The following is an 18857-nucleotide window of genomic DNA, read 5'->3' on the forward strand; positions in this document are numbered from 1 at the left end:
ATGTACATAGTACGAAGTACAAAATGATGTAATATACAAACAGTTAAATGTTCTACCATGCGTTCATTAGTCGAGGACTGCTAGCATGTCCTCTGTTCTTGTGAACTTTTCTCTCTCTTTCCCGATCTTTTGCCCACGCTCTCGCTCCGCGCGGTCGATCTTTCGCCAGTCATCCCACTCAACAGCTCGACAAGTTGTTGGTCCAGCGTCCTGTCGCAAGCCCTCCCATCCAGTGACGCTACCATTGCCCGAAGTATTGAGAAACTGGCCCCCTGAGAGCCAGTCATGAACAATCGCGTCACCAGTCGTAAATGCATCTTGCATCGTCGATGCAATAACTCCAGTGGGACCATTCTTGACCCAGCCGGAGCAGTAGACTCCAGGGACTTTTTCGTTGTGGGCACCTTCAGCATGCGCATCCGAAACCATCCTCGTTACTCTGCCGAGGCCATCGTTGTCGACAATTCCTCGTCGGTCATCGAATTGGATGCCAATCTCAGAAAACCCAGGCAGAGCGCTCGACTTGTATCCTACGGAGCGGAATACGACATCGGATGCTAATAGTGTAGTCTCCCCTGTGGCTTTGACTGATGACTTTGGGTCAAAGGGTGATGCGAGTTCCGTAATGTCGAACTCGGTGCTAGAGACTTTAGATGGATCATTCTGGTTCCCGAGGAAATGTTTCGGCGAAAGACAGCTATCGAGAGACCATGTTTTAGAAGCAGCGTCGTGGGGGGTTGATGAACCCTTGACTAGCACTTCCATCAGTCTCTTTGAGGCACGTGGTAAAGTCTTGATATTCTCGGGGATCAATGACCGATTCAGAGGCGCGAATGCAACTTCTTTGAGATTCATCAGTTCTCGTACTTCCTTGATGGTGAATGAAGCCTGAAGAATTCTCATTAGCATCGTCTACAGGCTTATTGACTTGAAGGGACCATACCTGCATTGGCCCCCTTCTCCCAACGACATGGACTCTCTTGATCCGACTCTGAGATAGAGTTTCTAGTGCTTTTTCCGTAATGTCTGTCTTCTTCAGAACGTCAACGTCCTCCAAAAGCATTCTTGCGACATCAAGCGCAACATTTCCCTGGCCGATGACAACGGCTTCCTCGGCTTGTGTTAAATCTATATTGAGATCGGAGCATCCAGGCAAGCCGTTGTACCAGCCCACAACCTCTCGTGCTGAGTGGATGTTGCTAAGGGTGGACTCGCCTGGGATTCCCAGCTTTTTGTCCTCAGATGCGCCATATGCGAAGAGCACAGCATCATAGTGTCTCATCAAGTTTTGAAGTTCTATCGTGCAGTGTTTGGAAGAATGACCAGGAAGACCAATGGAGACATTCCCGACAAAAGAGAAATTAGGCTGCGATGCTATCTCATCAAACTTGTCCTGACAATTCTGTGCGGTGGTGTAAGTCACTACCGGGGGTTCGTATCATGTTCTACAGGGTAACCACCAACCTTGACCTCAGGATGGTCGGGAGCAACACCATGACGAACTAATCCGAATGGCACTGGAAGACTCTCATACATGTCTACTTTCACTCCTGGAACTTTCCCCATTACTCGATAGGCGGTATAGAATCCGGCCGGGCCAGAGCCCACCACGGCCATCCGAAATGGTGCATCCGGAGATCTCGGGCCAAGTCGAATCGTGGACGAGGAGAAGTGTCGCTGGGGAGAGATCAGCCGGAATGAGTAACGAAGCGCTTCAAGGCGACCCGAGCGTCGCACTATTGAAGAAGCCATTTCCAAAGAGGATGTGACGAGACAGAGACAGAGATACCATGTAAAAGAGACAAACCAATGAATGACTGAGAAGTGACTCTTTAACTCAAGGTTAGTAAGTTAGTACTAAACAGACACTAAAACACGAAGAATACTGGGCCCTTCTATCAGGCATTGGCCGTTACAGGGCTTGGCCTCTGAAGCGCCAGGATGCAGTGAGCTTGTTGCTCTGCCAACAACGGCCCGCCCCCAGCATTCCTTGATGTACACATTTCGTCAGACACTGGACCCGATAAAGGTGCCCAGGCCTGATGCAAGCGATGATATTAGGTGATTGTTCTCAGACACCGAGTCCGAGACCAGACCATAGACCCTCCCTCCTTCTCTCGCTTCTCAGCTGTAAATATCTCGGGTAACAATCGCATTCTTTTGACGACTCGTCTATCGCAGCTCATCTGCGAAACCCTGCCCTTCTTTCATTCCAACCGAACGAGCAATTGGATCGTCATTTTCATTCTTTTTAATCCAAATCACTCTTGCGCAAGTCAGAGCGCAACGCGCTGCGACAATTCGCACCAATGCCTCCGTCGCAAGCGCCTTTTCTTTATAGCGCAGTCCAAAACGACTCGCGCTTCCCAGAGCCCAAGTTTGATCCCAAAGCTGTTACAAGAGCAAGCTGGACTGCTCCTAAGCCGCGAAAGAAGCAGAATGGACCTCTTGTTTCGTTCAACACACATCCTGAGTGAGTACAGGCGTTATACCGCAAAGATTGTGTCCAATGCTGACCTGACCTGTCTCAGCATGCATGAGGTGCTCACCTACAGAACCAATGAATATGCTTCTATGAGCCCACGCAGCAAGAGCTTCATCAAATGGCTTCGACATGGACAGTCCGTACTGCGTGTCCTACAACTTGTTGCAGGTCTTGGACTGCTCGCCCTGATGATTCTCATCGACAAGGTGCCTACCATCGAGGGCTGGGTCATGAGAATTACTGTAAGACCTTTCCATGTTCCTTCATGATTGACGTAACTAATATGCGCAAACAGCCCGGTATTGCGGTGATGCACTGCATCTATGGCATCTACCATCTTTCTCGCGACGCCGCAGGACGCTCACCTGCCTCTTCCGCATCTTATCAACTCTTTAGCGGTGTCACTGACCTCGGCGTTGTGCCTCTGTACGCTTTTGGTGCCATGTCAGTGCGTACCAAGAGTGAAGTTTGGATTACTCGACTCTCGGACCAAGCTCTGATGGACACCTTCAAGCCTGTCCTCTTCTACACTTTTGTCTCAGCAGGTGGCCTCCATCTCATCAGCTTGGCCATTGCAGGCTGGTTAGGTTTCATGTTCCGCAAGATCAGCTTAATGCCTCCTGACATGAACCCTCTTGAAAGCCATTTGACTGCGCGACCTAAGCACAAGAGAAACAAGTCATCTGTGACGACTACCAGCACAATGGATAGCGACCACCGACTTTCATCGCCTCGCAGCGCACGTCGAGAGTCTCTTGTTCCGCAAGAAGGCATTCATGACGGTATTGAAGCACCGCGGGTAATTCCTTTCAGCCACACTCGCAATGGATCTAGTACTACAATCGGTACCAGAGACTCTCGAAGCAGATACCCACCCAGTCCTCAGCATCAAAGACCTCCCACGACTCCTCGCCGCGAGCGCCGCGACTCTGCCACATCAAGGGCGACGACACGCACTTCTGCTACCCGCTCGGTTTACTACGATGCATACAGTGAGATTCCTCTTGATGAGCAGTCCGCCTCTCGTCCATCAAGCAGCTACAACAAACATAGCCAGCCTCGCCCAGCAAGGTTCACGGAGACTTGGAAGCCTACTGACTCGCTCATCTCTCGAACAAACCAGCGTAACCGTGAAATCGAAGCAGCAAAGACGAGTGCGGCCAACCGCCAGAACAAGTCCTATGAAGCCTTGACTCAGCGGTATTATCACGATGGTTCTGATTCTGAATACGGCGACGAGAACAACCCGCATTATGACCTGGGTGTTGATCATGAAGACCTCCGGCCTCATCCTCTCCGCCTGAACCCTCCATCCGAGAAACGAGAACGCGCCTCTCCTCCTCGAGCCAAGGCGCCCTACTTCCCATTCAATGATTCATTGACGGACATTAGCGCCAACGCAAGACGCGTGAGCGCGAGTAGGGACATTGCCGACGAGAAGCCAGCTTTCGCTCCCCAAAACCGCCAAAGCTCTATTCAACCTGAGTCTGCCTTCTACGCCAGGTCATACGGCGAACTCACCAGCGGAAACTCTCCTGTCATGATCGGTAACGACAGCCGCAAGGTTTCGACAGGCAATGATTACAACCAGCATGTCTCGCCAGCTTACGGACGTCGTAATGTCAGTGGCAAGATGGCGGAGGAAGGAAGAGCGGCGGGAAATAAGTTTTCATTCCTTGATGGACGCAATCCGCTCGCGGAGAAAAGATGAGAGTTTTGAGTTTTCATGTTTAGGTAGGAATGCATTGTTGAATGTGTAATTGTTGAACGATTTGGATGGGATAGGGTATACCAATTGGGAGGAACGGCGTGATTAAGGATCATATGTAGTTTAGGTAATTTCCATGTTTTGCTAATACAAAAGTCTCTAATTGTACGCAACCAGTCTGTATCGTGCTATTATTTACCGTCCATGTATGCCTGCCAGGAGACCGAAGGACTCTGCCACTCATCGTCATTCCACCCCTTCGAGTCCCACGAGTCTAGTCGACACAAGTGTCTCATTGTAGGGCGGCCGTGAGGGCAATTCCAGGGCTTGTCCAACTCCGCCATGTGTCGTACTAATGTTTCCATCTGTCCATGTGTTAAAGCCTTACCAATCATTACACTACTCCTACACGCTCTCGACGCGAACATCTTCCTAACCTTGGATGGGCGAGGAATATGTTTCGACTCTGACGATTCTTCACCAAGCAATGCTATGAGCTCCTCGAAGTCAGCGAGGGAGAAGGTCACCTCGCGACTCATGGGGAGAGAAAGCACCTCGCAACGTGAGCCCACGGGTTCATCTCCACTCATGTCAACATGTACTTTGAACCCATTGGCTTCGATTGCAGGGATGTTTTGTAATACAATCTCTTCTTCGAGAGCTGTCAACTCGAGCCTCTTAGGGTGAACTAGTCGCTGAGACTGTACTGTTTGGATCTCCTGCAATCTCTCAAAGTTGTACTTCTCGTCCGTTGCATGTTGGTCAATGATAAATAGCTCATCGTTGTCAGCGGCCTCGAGTTCTTCGCCCGGCCTCACTCTCGCTGGACGGCTTGCAATGATAAAGCCCATATTAAATTGGCCCGCTATTCTCATTCTCAAGAAGTCTTTGCGAGCTATGGTAAGAGACAGCTTGTCTTCCGCGTTAGCGGCAGCGAGATCCGTCACCTCATCCTCGTCAGCCTGAATGTCTCTATCTGAGGGAAGACCATTTGCCCAGGATTTCAACTCTGATTTTATGAGGCTCTCACTCGTCTGTAAAGTCTGGAGAAGCTGAACCGTGGAATCCTTTTTTCGTACACTAGACTTGGAAGCTTGAATCCTGTGATCCATAATGGCAGTTGGGCCTGGCTTTGGAGAGGGAGGACTGTCCGGCGACACATTCTGTGCTATTGGTTCTTCCGTTGCCTGATCGTCAGGTTGTGGCACAACTACTTTGGAGGCAATATTCTTATCCCCATCTGCACCAGTGGTAGAAATATCACTGTCTGATTCTTCGCCGTCAGATTCCGAGGCTATCGAGTCGTCAGACACATTGGCGCCCGATTCTTCGATGGAAGGCTTCTCCGCGTCTGTCTTTCTACGTCCAGCGGCAAATCTTTGTGTCAAAGTACTCCCGAAAGAGGGCTTTGGATCGTCAACCTCCATATCGTCGTCAGTAGCGACACCTGCTTGTCCATCTTCGTCGTCAGTGGAATTTGTGACCTTTTCCAATACTTCATCTCCTATGATGACAGTCGTCTCTGGTATCGTCCTGGTTCGAGGCGTTTTGCTCGGACTAGTATGTGTAATCTCGGGTTGCTCTCGTCTCAAAGGTGTCGTGGCAGGAATCTGAGGTTCTCTCTCAGCCAAAATAGCAGGAATGGTTGGTGCAGTGGAAGAATTATCTTTCATGACAGAATTCGCTTTGAGCTGTTTGTTGAAATCTCGAACAGGTAGTGACTTTTTGACAACGTTTTCATCAGGTTCTGATGGTGGTGAAGGACTCCTGACAAATAGGCTCGGTTCCCCTCGTATGGCAGAAGGAGTTGCATCTGCTGCATTCGGTGCTTGGTAGCCTCGGCTTTCTGGCCTCTTGGTTGACTTTCTCTCAACCCACCCACTGATCAGATTCTGACTGCTGGCGTTTATTTCAAACGACCTTGAACTGCCAACCCTTCTTGCGGCGCCAGAAGGTATCCTTGAGGGTGGCGTGTCTTCGCTGCTATCCTCATCATCCGATCCAGGGTTGGAATGTGAATTATCAGGCACCTTTCTAGGGGTGACATGAAGGGGCTTGAAAGGTGTATTGGCAATTGGTGTCGTCTCAGTACGACTCTTAAATGGCATAAGCTGAGATGTAGGGACTGTGTAGTCTTGGGAATCGAAGAGGTCCGTGAGTGAAGTGCGCAAATTATCGAGGAGTTGATTTTGATCATGTAACATTATACTTCTTTTATCAGGACTGACATTGACATCGTACATGTGTGTATCGAGCTGAATATCAGCTAGAATGAAAGGTGTTTGCGTGTTGTTGTAAGATTTGTACACTTCGTTGAATGCTTTTGCAAACTGGGGTAAGCCACAAGGCCTGCCGTTCACAAAGAACATTTGGCGATCCGGGGTTTGACGCCCATCTCCATGAGAAGGTCGGGAAACGTAGCCCACAACACGGACTTCTTTGGATATAGAATCAGTGTCAGATTCAACTCGTAGAGCTGGGCTGACAGTAGAAGGTTGCATCTCGAGACATAAATCGAGCGGCACCAGAACCGTCATGGTTTTTGCCCCAAAGATATTAATGATGTTTTCCCTCGTTGTAGGGTTACCCTTGGTTGAGAACATTTGTACTCTCTTGCCCTTTGAGGGCTGCTGAGATACAGAGAACTTCATATTGGTTTGGATACAGGCATACTGGCCAAGGAGAGCGATCACCTTGTTCCACTCTCGTTTGATGTTACGTTCAAGTTCACGACGACGAACAGGTAGGTTGCGAAACAGACTCTCAACGGAGACGGTGGTGCCTTTTGAGGCTGCAACAACAGCTGTCCCGCTTAGCTTTCCAGACGGCTCGAAGCTGAGCTTGGTCCCCTTAGGAGCCTCGCCTTGCTGACAAGTCGTGATGCTGACAGTGGACAGAGCGCACAAGGAAGCTAAAGCTTCGCCACGGAACCCAAACGTCTCCAACGTGGCTATATCAGAATATGATGAAAGCTTTGACGTGTGGTGTTTGAGAGCCACAGAGGCATAGTTGTCAGGGGCAATGCCAGATCCATTGTCAGCCACCTCGATGAGATCAAGTCCTTGATTTTTGAAGCGAACATCTGAGAAAAACACGTTTAGTATAGTCCAATGGTATCTGCCGATGGTTGATCGAGCTAAGTATTTGCTTGCTCACCTATGCTTGTTGCGCCGGAATCAACGCTGTTCTCCACCAGTTCTTTAACAACAGAGCAAAGATCAACAATAACCTGCCCGGACTGGATTTGATGAACCTATCCAAGTCAGTTAAGAGACGGGAGCTAGGCTTGCTAGGAAGGATTACTGTGCGTCCATCAATCTGTTTTATAGTAGCCATAGTCGACGATTCACTTTAGGATGACCGTGAATAAGTTGCAGCCAATGTGATTGAGATCATCGAGACCTTGACAAAACAGTGATCCCGATATCATCTAGAAGTTGACAGGCGATGAGTGGCTGACTGCATTAGTTCCTGTAAGTTCGCAGCCAAACCATAGAGAGCGATCTGTAATATGCAGTGTTTACTTCATTTACTGTTCAATGTAAGTTGCTATCCATGCTGCACGCCAGGAAGCTACTGCCGTAATACATACAAGGATTGGGTGCAACCAAAGCTAATAAGTATGCACCTACAAAGGCTGGAAAGTAGTAATTTACAGGCTGGGGTAATGCAGTTAACGCATATGCATTTAACGGCTAGAAGAGCTCCTGTACCAGTACCAGGTAGGGGAGTAGCTATTATTGGCGTCCATGGAAATGAATATCTAATAGATAACTATTCTAGTAACTTTCTAAAACTACACATGTTAATATTGCCGAAATTGTCATAGGACTGATGGGCCATAAACCTGAAATCCATACTGATTTCTCGGCAAATATACCTGGTAGGTGCCTATCCATGAATGGCGTATTTATCTCGTCATTTCCAGAGGTTGAAGGGAAAGCACTAACTAGGTATCTGAGAGGATCGAACCAACAAATGAGATGAAAGTAAAGGCTTAACTCGACCTATGAAAACCGCTACTTAAACAGCGTGCGTGCATCGGAACGACCTAGGCGCCAAAGCTTAGATCATTATTCAGCTGATCTACAGCGAGCAACCCATGCTGAACAGTTGAAGCCTAATACTTTATTCTATGCTCTACATCTGCTAACTGGGAAATCGTTGCTAAAGCTCTTGGCCATGTATGCATTGATCATCCAATTCTGAGAGTCAACCGTTGATCGATCAATGTCTCACGGAAACATCGGACGCTGTGTGGAGTTGAAGGGAGACCATTAAAACAATACTACTGCATCTACTTTACCTACCAATGCCAACTGTAGCACGCACTGACTTCACAAAGAGATCAGCGCCGATTGTTGGTCACAGTTTCGATACGCAAAGCATATCAAGAGTTTTAGCTTTCGGTTCCAAGCTATCGCCAGGCCAAGACGGAAGACGCGCTTGAGAGGGACGCTACTTGTGCCCTAACAGGGAACTAAGAAGGGAGAGGCGTTGACAACGCAAGGCTGCTGGCAACAGTATGGGCTATCAGTAAAGTGACGCAGATCAATAAATTGGTGGCTGCTGATATCTGTGGCATACACGGCGGCGTTGTACGCTAGAAGCACCCGTATCATGGATGAACTTGTTTGTTGTACTTTTCTGCACGTAGTTCAGCCACTTGGTAATGCCCTTTCGCATTGATAGGTTAGTAGCAAGTAGCCAAGATGCTGCCCGGCAGCCCAGCCCGAGAGCATGGATTGCAAACGTTGGTCTATCCAAAACGTTTTTTTCGTCTTTCTGCAATGAAATTAGTCTATGATATGGCTGCAGGACATCCCTGTAACATTGGATGAAAAAGAGGATGCGCTTTTGGAATCCCTGACAACTTGGTCTTCTAGTCCAATTGTTGGGGATATCTTCTTGAAAAAGGTCGGGATAAATCAAGTTTGATCGCTGCCAACAAATGGAGTCAAGATTTCTCCAATTCCTCCACTTGGTAGGAGGCCAATAAACATGTGCTGTATGTGGCGCTTATCTGAAAGCCAAGACAGCCAGCCGCCCGCCTGATGGACAAGTTTACTGGCCTCGTAGCCTCATGAAAGGGACCTACCTTGGGGGCGTAAAGGGAACCTAGGGAAGGAGGTAAGAAAAAAAAAGGGGAGTCATTTAGTACGCTAAAAGTGGCTCCGACTCGGCTGACAACCTAATGGGAGAAGCCATCGACATCCAATTTCCCACCCACATTCGTTGAATTCAAAGTCAAGCGAGCGACGTGACTGGGGAGTCAATTCGACATGTTACATACATAGATTGTTGTTGTTGCGAATATCTATCGTCTTGATCTTGGTCTTGGCCCTTACTTTCGTTACTTATTGGTGCCGCTCGTTCGCTGAGGACCGCCTCCGACGTATCCCAGCTGTTAAAACTACGGACCCCCGGTTGCATCCGTCCCCATATTGTCTGTCGCAAACGGGTCGGTCTATTCCTGCTACCGCCCGAGAGGCTCTTAATTATTGCGTTGAGTTGCGTTGCGTTGCTTTGCGTCCTCGTCGCTGCGTTGCGCTGCGTCTTCGCAAACCCTGGCAAAATCAAATCCCTGCTGGCATTTTCGTCTTGGTGGTCCCCCGAAGCTGTCCCAGTCCAGGCTAGTAGTATCGCACGCAGACATTGTCTGTTCTTGACCTCAATCTTAGCTTCAACCTCTTCCTTCGCTGTGATCTCACCTCGCTTTCCCGATTCTGTCACTCAGTTCGAAAATCGCCTTGATCCCAACTCGAGCCTGTCACCATTCTCATCTCCCTTGGTGTAGGCTCGCGGCGAGTCTGAACGTGCCTTCTCCATGAAGAGGCGCTCCTCCGGATCAGCCGATGATGGTGACGAATCCTCCCTCGAGTCTGATATTCCCGACCCCGATCCTAGATTGACGACGCGCACATCGCCCACACGAATTCGACGACCTAGCAGCCTCAATTGGAAACCCTCGAATGATCGCAATGGTAGAAACGGCCAAGCCAGAGACGATATTCAAACAGGGACCAGCTTGAAACCAACTTCTCTTGCTGCGCCGTCAACCCCCGACATGGCCCTCGCTAGGACACCAACACAGTCTCCTTCTCCGAATCGGCACACGCGTCGTCCACGCTTTTCGATTGTCGTCTTGCTCGTTTCTGCGTTAGGGATTGCGCTCCTACTCGGTATTCTTCGGTCACTCGTGACTAGTCAACTGGACCCAAAGGGCTGCCGTATGTCCTATATGCGCCCATCATACGTGCGCTTCACCGAGTTCGATACCGAGCATACTCGCTTTGCAACCAAATATTCGTTATACCTCTACCGCGAGCAAGGTGTCGAGCCAGCAGACAAGGTTTGTCTCACCATTTCCCGGGCTATAATGTGGATGTTGAATTGCTGAACTTTTATGGTGATAGCTCCTCGGAATCCCTGTGCTCTTCATTCCTGGAAACGCAGGAAGCTACAAGCAGGTCCGTCCTATAGCTGCAGAAGCAGCCAACTACTTCCACAACAATCTTCAGCACGACCATGGCGCTCTCGATGCCGGCATCCGGAGCCTCGACTTCTTTACTGTGGATTTCAACGAAGATATTACAGCGTTTCACGGCCAGACTCTACTCGACCAAGCCGAATACCTGAACGAAGCTGTTCGCTACATCCTTTCGCTCTACTCCGATCCTCAGCGCGTCACGAGAGAAGACAATTTGCCTGATCCTACATCGGTTATTGTTCTGGGGCATTCTATGGGCGGTGTTGTTGCGAGAGCTATGCTTGTTCAGCCTAATTACCAGACAAACTCGATCAATACCATCATCACAATGTCAGCACCGCATGCTCGCCCTCCTGTCACCTTTGATGGGCAGATAGTCCAGATCTACGACGACATAAACGATTATTGGCGTCGGGCATATTCACAAAAATGGGCCAACAATAACCCATTGTGGCACGTTACCTTGGTCTCGATTGCAGGTGGTGGCCTGGACACGATTGTCCCATCGGATTATGCAAGTCTGGAGTCTCTGGTTCCGCCGACACATGGGTTTACTGTCTTCTCTACCGGTATACCAACGGTTTGGACAAGCATGGATCACCAGGCCATTCTTTGGTGCGATCAGTTCCGAAAAGTAATCACGAAAACGCTCTACGATATTGTCGACGTTCATCGTGGATCGCAGACCAAACCACGGGCTGAACGAATGAAGACTTTCAAGAAACGCTTTTTGACGGGAATGGAACCAACGATGGAAAAGGACTTGCCGCTGAAAGAAGCAACAACTTTACTCACGCTTAGTGACGATTCCGATTCCATTCTTCCGGCTGGACAGAGACTTGTCCTGAGTCAAATCGGCAAGCAGTCAAAACCTCAAGCTCATCTACTTCCCATTCCACCACAGGTTTCACCCGAGACCAGACGTTTTACCATTCTTACGGATGCTCCTCTGGACGACGCTGGTGAGAATGGCAAATTGGAGGTCCTTTTCTGCAGTGTGTACCCCTTTCAATCGGGACAGGCCACTTCGCTTTACCCTTTCCAAATCGACCTCTCAGGAGATGACAGTGGCTCGACAAGGCTTGCTTGTAAGAACGCAGCGTCGGACCGTATTTTGCTCCCTGCATCTACGTCATCATCCAGATATCCATTTTATCTCGACCGCGAACGGGAAATCGTCCCATTTTCTTACCTTCAATATGATCTTGGACAACTCTCTGACCATCAATTTGTGGCCATTGTCGAAAAGGCTACTTCAAACTCTCCGAGCTTTTTGATCGCAGAGTTCAGTGATAAGTCTGCATATTCGAAGAAAGAGAATCCTGGGCTCATGAAGTTGCTCGTTTCCGGAATTTCAATGGAACTTCCCCCCAGTCGCCCGATGTCTGTGGAAGTCAACATTCCTTCGTTGCAGTCAGCACTTCTCGCCTACAAGCTTGAGATTGCATACCCTCAGTGCGAAGCCGACAAGGCTCTCTTCAGCCTATTGGTTCGACAATATCTTGACCAACCGTACGAGTCGAAATATTTTGTCAATGCTCAATCTGCCGATATCAGCCTTCATGGTGTTGCCCCCTACTTGCCGCCTGCCTTGGGTTCTGGGGCTGAAAAGGGCTTGACTTTTCAGTTCTGGACTGATCCTTCTTGCGACTCCAACCTTACAATCAAAATCAAGCCTGACTTCTGGGGTAGTCTCGGCAAATTGTACATGAGGTATCGAACTGTCTTTGCCGCTTTCCCTATGTTGACTGTGGCACTTGTGTTGCGCAAGCAGTTCCGCGTCTATGACAGTTCAGGGGTCTTCATTTCATTCTCACAGAGCTTAGACTTGTGTTTACGGCAATCAATACCTTTACTTCTCGTATCATTGACACTTCTCTCAATGTCGCTAGAAGGCGTGCCAGTTACCTGGCTTGGCAAATTCTTTAACCAGGCCCACACGGATCCTTTGAGTGTCGACTTCCACCGTCATGATATACTCATTGGAACGGATGATCCCTTCTTCTGGTTTCTCGTTCCACTCATTGGAATTGTTTGTATCGGAGTTTGTGCTGTGGTTCACTACATGACAAAGGCACTTACACATATCCTTAGCCTCATCTATTGGGCAGTAACCTCGTTTCCTCTGCTAGGGTCAACAGATGACGAAAGGGTGATTAGCTCACCTGCATTTGTCCCATCAACTCCTAAGAGACGCATGATCACCACAGCAATCCTCTTATTTCTTGTGTGGACGTTTATTCCCTATCAGTTTGCGTACCTGGTAGCATGCCTGGTACAGCTCTTCACCGTGGTCCGAGCCCTACGCATCAACGCCACGGCCCCTTCAGACGCTAATTCGAACTACTATCATTATGCGCACTCTGTGTTGCTGCTCATGCTTTGGATCCTTCCCATTAATTTACCTATTCTGGCGGTTTGGATCCGGAACTTGGCAGTACATTGGCTCACGCCGTTCTCCTCACATCACAATGTTCTGTCAATAATGCCATTCATCCTACTCGTGGAGAACTTGACGACCGGCAAGATGGTGCCTCGTGTCAGCCGGGTCTTGGGCTATGTCACTAGTCTGCTTCTGTTCGCCACTGCGCTTTATGCCGCTATGTATGGCATTTCCCATGCATATATGCTTCACTATTTGGTTAACATCATCGCCGCTTGGCTGGTTGTACTGCATTCAACGAACGACTCCTTCTCCCTGAGTGGATTAGGTGCGATATTCGACAGTAGCCCAAGTCAAGACCGAACGAAGACGAAGGCGTCCATGTGAAGGGATGAGTTCACAATGTTGGCATGGATACCCCTTTGTCTTGTTTACTAGCTTTTGTGCCTATGACCACGCAGCAGTACACAATTGGCACGTTTACGAACTTGGGAGTGTTTATTTTTCTCGATTCAGCGCGGGCTTGCCCGGTAATACCTATTTATTTTTGCATGGCTCTGGAACCAACGTATTTCAGCATTTGAAACCGGATGACGTTGCTCGCCTCTTGAAGGCGCCAGTCCACGTCTTTAGCATTTCTCGGCGTTTTATGGGCAGATGGCATGATCAGAAAATCCTGGAAGAGCCTGGCTTATCTGTATAGAGTTCAGGTGTTTGTTTCCTCCATTGAACTTGGCCGTTGTCAGCAATGGTATACTATACGGCTGGATTTTCATCATGTCGCACTTTGTTATTTGGCGGTTACGCCACGAGGCTTTGGTTACGAAACGAGAGACGGGATACCAATAATTGGCATATAATCACAAATTAGACCTTCTTTATGATAATTACTTAACCTTATTGGCTCCCTATTATTGTAAACATCAGTCTTGTATTTGTCCATGACCCAAACACAAGTTGAACACCAAAATCTCTATACAAAACGCCATTAAGGGAGGCCAATGCCATGTCCGTCTAGACCAACAGTCAAATATCCGAGTTGCCAATTTTATAGCTCTAATACCCGTATGCTCTTAGTCCTCCTCGTGCCCCTTGTTCATCGCCCTTTGGTGCTTTGCATATCGATGGCGAATCGCCCAGAGAGTGATGCCTGTTCCAGCGCAGCATGATAATAATGTGACCCAATAGGCGGAGCGGTAACATTCAAGACCGTCTAAGCAAGAGAGCTCGCCGTCTTTACCAACTACACTATGTGCATCGTAGATTTTACCATAAAATATGTTGAAGACGTTGGACGAGAACACAGGAGCCATGGTGATAAAGCCCCAGTTCTGACTAAGTCCCCCAACGCCAAAAGTCTCGGCGACAAGAGAAGGAGAGACGCCAAAGAGGAAGCCATAGGCTAAGCCGGACGGGCCCGAGACTAGGCCAAGCCAGTGTGGGTTTTCGACGTTCAAGGCGCACACTTGAGCAAAGATGAAGATTATGCAGGCGGCAACAAGACACCAGAGCCTGCTGGCGTGAAGTCTGTTGACCAGAAAGTCGGAGCCAACACCTAGAAGGACTGTAAGGCATTTACATAGTAAGCAGATGCATTCGACTTACCACTTGACAGTCGGCCGAGGAAGCTGCAAATAGACAACGCTGATACATGCATTTGTTGCCTATGAACGAGAGTATCGTCGGTCACATTCTTGTCGTAATGCTTCCAAAGAGCCTTGGCATCGTTTCCGATATTACTTGAGACATGTCAGCTGAGCGTTCCCCGAAGGTTGGGTATATTAAAGGCCAATCATACTTGATGGTCATGAGACCAACGCCAGCCAAAATACCCATGATGATAAAGAGGTGCCAAAAGCTAGCGCTGCGCAAGAGGGCGAGACCTCGAATGTCTAGATGGTGAGATCCATCGTTATTAATATAATTATTTCCAAGAAGGGGTTGATCGGTTCGTGATGAGGGACGAGAAGTCAGGGGTGACCTCTCGCCAACCTCGAGGTCTTCAGGATTCTCGGGGGCGACCACAAGGCCGAATTCAGGCGCAAGTGGAGTTCCAAGAGAGCCCATCGAATCCGGGGCGGCGGTAGATGAGGATGCTACAGCAGGAGTGTACGAGTTCCTACTGGCATAGGTGCTATCACTACTGGAATTAGTTAACATACCGGGTTCATTATCCACTCGAGAGGAGCGGAAGGGTTTCGGCTCCTCTGAAGATCCAGGTCTAAATTGCTGAGATGCTGACGATGGAATGCTCTGCGTGTCGTCCGATGCGGGTACGGCCTCATACTCGGGCTGGTCGTGGTAGACTTTCAGGAAGAAGAAGCTGCCAAAGGTGAGGCCAGAGGTGCCCCAAGCGAGAAGCTCGAGGAAGGCACTAGGATTGCCAGGGAAAAAGACAGCACCGACGAAAGAGAAGAAGAAGGCACTCAAGCCAAAGGCAGCCAAAGGGAAAGCTGTGGCCGTTCCACGGGTTTTGGGCCAGTTGAGAGCAGATGTCTTGACAGATGCAGCGAATGCCATACAACTGCCCAGACCAGTCATGTAGGAGAAGACACACATCAGAGGCACAGATCCGGAGCCACGATCGTAGGCTTGGTGAAGGGGAAAGTAGCCAAGGAGCATGAGGATGGCACCGGCAAGGACAGCAGGCCGCGGGCCTCGATAGTCAATAAAGGCACCTATGGGCATGCCAAGGGTATACATTCCCAGATTACCACATAGACCGACCAAGTTGCTCTCTGTGGACGACAACTTCAATCGTTCCGCAAACTGCGGAGCCCAAGCTGAGTAGACATACTTGTTGTTGTTAGAATAGCTGTGACGCATATATATGAAGCTTAAGGAAGACCAACGTTGGTGCCGCAAGCCAGGGACATGACAGTTGCAGCGACACTAGCGACAATGCGCGCCTGATAAAGGCGATTCTGCTGGTCTTGATGCATTGTGACTGTTGCTAGCAAAGCAATAAGACGGAGCTCGAGAAAAACCGAACAAGTATTAACAAGAGGGGATACGCTTCTGTAAAGGTGAAGTTAACATTTAACTAGTGAGGGTAATGCTAACGCAATAGGACAAGATTGACAAGTCCAGGGAGATAGTAGATAAGTTGACAAAGACGAGATAGGAGAGGTCTGGGCCGAGCTATATGATAAAAGACAGAATAATTGGAGCAAGTGTGGGATACAAAAATACAGACAAAGGGGACAGGCGACTAGGTTATTAGCTATCGGATAGGAAATGACTGATGAGAAGGGGATCTCGTGGAGGTTGATAGTGATACACTTGCCCATGGGAATGCATAAGCCGAACGCGGAGAATGTCCCGGGACTGGGGGTGTGTGGCCCTTGTGATTAGTGCACTGTCCGGGTCATTCTTAGTACCTGCACACTGAGACATACAACACATATATCTTGACGACTCCGCTTTTCGGGCCTAGAACGGTTCCTGTTGGCGACGTAATCTCACGTGGCCAGGCCTCATCGTCAGTAGCCTCATTCTTCCATCTTCAAACAACGCCATCAGGATAATTATCCATCTACCTTTCAAGGCAACTATATTGCCAGTCGGTATTCGATTCGGCCGACGTCTCGACCTGCGCTAGAATACGCAGAGGAACATATAAACCCGATTCAATCAACCCAACGCGAACGATATTCATAACGCGCTGTCGCAATGGGCGCTCTTTTGTCTCTACCGCTTCTTGCGGTACCAAGCGTTGGTGCTGTATGTCAACAACCCTCCTCTGATCTCGCTTATCGAAGCTGACCTTGGTCTTGTTTAGATTGCATCCTTCGCTGCTAGCTGCTGCGGTGCTGCGACCTGTTCCATGGTCTGCAGTGCCTGTGGCAAATGCGGCAATAGTGTCGCAACCCGTATCGCATATGCGCTCCTTCTCCTCGTGAACTCGATTATCGCCTGGATAATGCTCACTCCATGGGCAATAAAAAAGCTTCAGAAACTCACCCTCGATTTTGTTACGATCAATTGTCCAACTGGCGAATGCCACGGCTGGCTTGCAGTCCATCGAATCAATTTTGCCCTCGGTCTCTTCCATCTTGTCCTCGCTGGCCTGCTTTTTGGTGTCGCAACCTCCAAGAGTCCTCGTGCGTCTATTCAGAACGGATACTGGGGGCCCAAGATTATCGCCTGGCTCGCATTTGTCGTTCTCTCGTTCCTGATTCCCGATAGCTTCTTCTTGTTCTGGGGCAACTATGTCGCATTCGCTGCAGCTATGCTTTTCCTCTTCCTCGGTCTTATACTTCTTGTCGATCTTGCTCATAACTGGGCCGAATACTGCCTCGCACAAATTGAGGACACTGACTCGAGAGTTTGGCGATTTATCTTGATTGGCTCCACTCTGGGCATGTACATTGGCTCTCTTGCTATGACCATTGTGCAGTATATCTTTTTCGCGCGTGGCTCATGCTCGATGAACCAGGCTGTAATCACCATCAACCTCATCCTCTGGCTTGCCATCTCTGTCATCTCTGTCAACCCCACCGTTCAAGAGTTCAACCCCAAGGCAGGACTTGCTCAGGCTGCTATGGTGGCAGTCTACTGCACATATCTAACCATGTCTGCTGTGTCTATGGAGCCTAACAGCAAATGCAACCCTCTCATCATGGGCCAGGGAACACGGACGACATCCATCGTCATTGGTGCCATTGTTACTCTCCTCACGATTGCCTACACCACCACCCGAGCTGCCACCCAGAGTCTTGGTCTCGGCAACTCTAACGGTATTCAGCTACCCGAGGACGACGAACATGGTCTTGTAACTCAACAGCCTAGTGCTCGCCGTGAAATGCGAGCCGAGGCTTTGCGCCGAGCTGTCGAGGAGGGAAGTCTGCCTGCCGATGCTCTGCTGTCCGACGACGAGAGTGAAGCTGGCGATACTCCCGCAGGAGATGACGAGCGAAACAGGACCCAGTACAGTTATACTGTCTTCCACATCATCTTCTTCCTGGCAACTGCCTGGGTAGCTACCTTGCTCACCATGAACTTTGATGAGTCCACCAAGGACGGCGACTTTGCAACTGTCGGGCGTACTTATGCAGCAAGTTGGGTCAAGATTGTTAGTGCTTGGGTCTGCTACGGCATGTATATATGGACACTGGTGGCCCCTGTTGTCCTTCCTGACCGTTTCGACTTTTCTTAAGCTTGCATCTGCATTTGGGTGGGAGTTTGTGAGGAAGCGTTGAATATTATTGTTAGCCAGACTGTGAATAGTATGTAGTTACTTATGTATGTCATCTGAATAGGTACCACTGTATTCCAGGTTTAATTTCCGTTTTCACCATGTGACATATACTTGATGTTCGATCAATTGATCGAAAGTGAACAGCATATTCTATCACTGGGTACCGGCTCTTGCCGTTTGAAGTATGAATACAATACAAGAACGCTTTATGCATTGATAGGGTTGTGTTGCGTGGGAAACGCATCTTTAAATCTTGAATTGTTTGTATATTTGAAATTGTCTCAAACCTACGGCAGCTGCACTAAGCAAACAACTCCAACTCCATAATTCCTTCCTGTCAACTCCAGCGTAAGCTCATGATAAGGGCCGTCTTTTTGCTCTTTTTGCCGTCTCTGAATAGCATCATCGCCTGTGTGGCGGTATATGTTTGTGAGCATATCCTCTTCGCCGCTCCGTCTATGGTTAAGAAAACCATGGCATGTCCGATATTGAAATGGTATTCTGCAGAAGTATCGAATTCGCTCATAAAAATCAAAACATTCCCGTTTGATCCACCAGCATGGATCATTTCTTTTTGTGTTTCCGTTCTTG

General features: G+C 49.0%; 6 protein-coding genes across 6 annotated transcripts; 3 read left to right on the forward strand and 3 right to left on the reverse strand.

Annotated features, from left to right (window-relative positions):
* Positions 1-66: 66 nt before the first annotated feature.
* Positions 67-1617, reverse strand: FSST1_004784 (NADPH-adrenodoxin reductase; the record flags this gene model as incomplete). The annotated part of the gene is made up of 3 exons (XM_083230993.1): positions 67-888; positions 944-1402; positions 1465-1617. 3 exons carry the CDS (start codon positions 1615-1617, stop codon positions 67-69), a joined length of 1434 nt encoding a protein of 477 aa, XP_083088214.1.
* A 692-nt stretch (positions 1618-2309) lies between these two features.
* Positions 2310-4196, forward strand: FSST1_004785 (uncharacterized protein; the record flags this gene model as incomplete). The annotated part of the gene is made up of 3 exons (XM_083230994.1): positions 2310-2473; positions 2532-2727; positions 2781-4196. 3 exons carry the CDS (start codon positions 2310-2312, stop codon positions 4194-4196), a joined length of 1776 nt encoding a protein of 591 aa, XP_083088215.1.
* A 188-nt stretch (positions 4197-4384) lies between these two features.
* On the reverse strand, positions 4385-7529 carry FSST1_004786 (ATP-binding mismatch repair protein; the record flags this gene model as incomplete). Its single annotated transcript, XM_083230995.1, has 3 exons — positions 4385-7275; positions 7350-7446; positions 7497-7529. 3 exons carry the CDS (start codon positions 7527-7529, stop codon positions 4385-4387), a joined length of 3021 nt encoding a protein of 1006 aa, XP_083088216.1.
* Positions 7530-10020: 2491 nt separating this feature from the next.
* FSST1_004787 (PGAP1-like protein-domain-containing protein) lies at positions 10021-13453 on the forward strand (the record flags this gene model as incomplete). Its single annotated transcript, XM_083230996.1, has 2 exons — positions 10021-10545; positions 10610-13453. 2 exons carry the CDS (start codon positions 10021-10023, stop codon positions 13451-13453), a joined length of 3369 nt encoding a protein of 1122 aa, XP_083088217.1.
* A 686-nt stretch (positions 13454-14139) lies between these two features.
* FSST1_004788 (major facilitator superfamily domain-containing protein) lies at positions 14140-16008 on the reverse strand (the record flags this gene model as incomplete). Its single annotated transcript, XM_083230997.1, has 4 exons — positions 14140-14621; positions 14672-14805; positions 14865-15862; positions 15919-16008. 4 exons carry the CDS (start codon positions 16006-16008, stop codon positions 14140-14142), a joined length of 1704 nt encoding a protein of 567 aa, XP_083088218.1.
* Positions 16009-16738: 730 nt separating this feature from the next.
* FSST1_004789 (serine incorporator/TMS membrane protein) lies at positions 16739-18224 on the forward strand (the record flags this gene model as incomplete). The annotated part of the gene is made up of 2 exons (XM_083230998.1): positions 16739-16789; positions 16848-18224. 2 exons carry the CDS (start codon positions 16739-16741, stop codon positions 18222-18224), a joined length of 1428 nt encoding a protein of 475 aa, XP_083088219.1.
* Positions 18225-18857: the final 633 nt, after the last annotated feature.

Source organism: Fusarium sambucinum, chromosome I (assembly GCF_050947815.1).
Source record: "Fusarium sambucinum isolate potato_lamoka chromosome I, whole genome shotgun sequence".
In the NCBI taxonomy this organism is placed as follows: domain Eukaryota; kingdom Fungi; phylum Ascomycota; class Sordariomycetes; order Hypocreales; family Nectriaceae; genus Fusarium; species Fusarium sambucinum.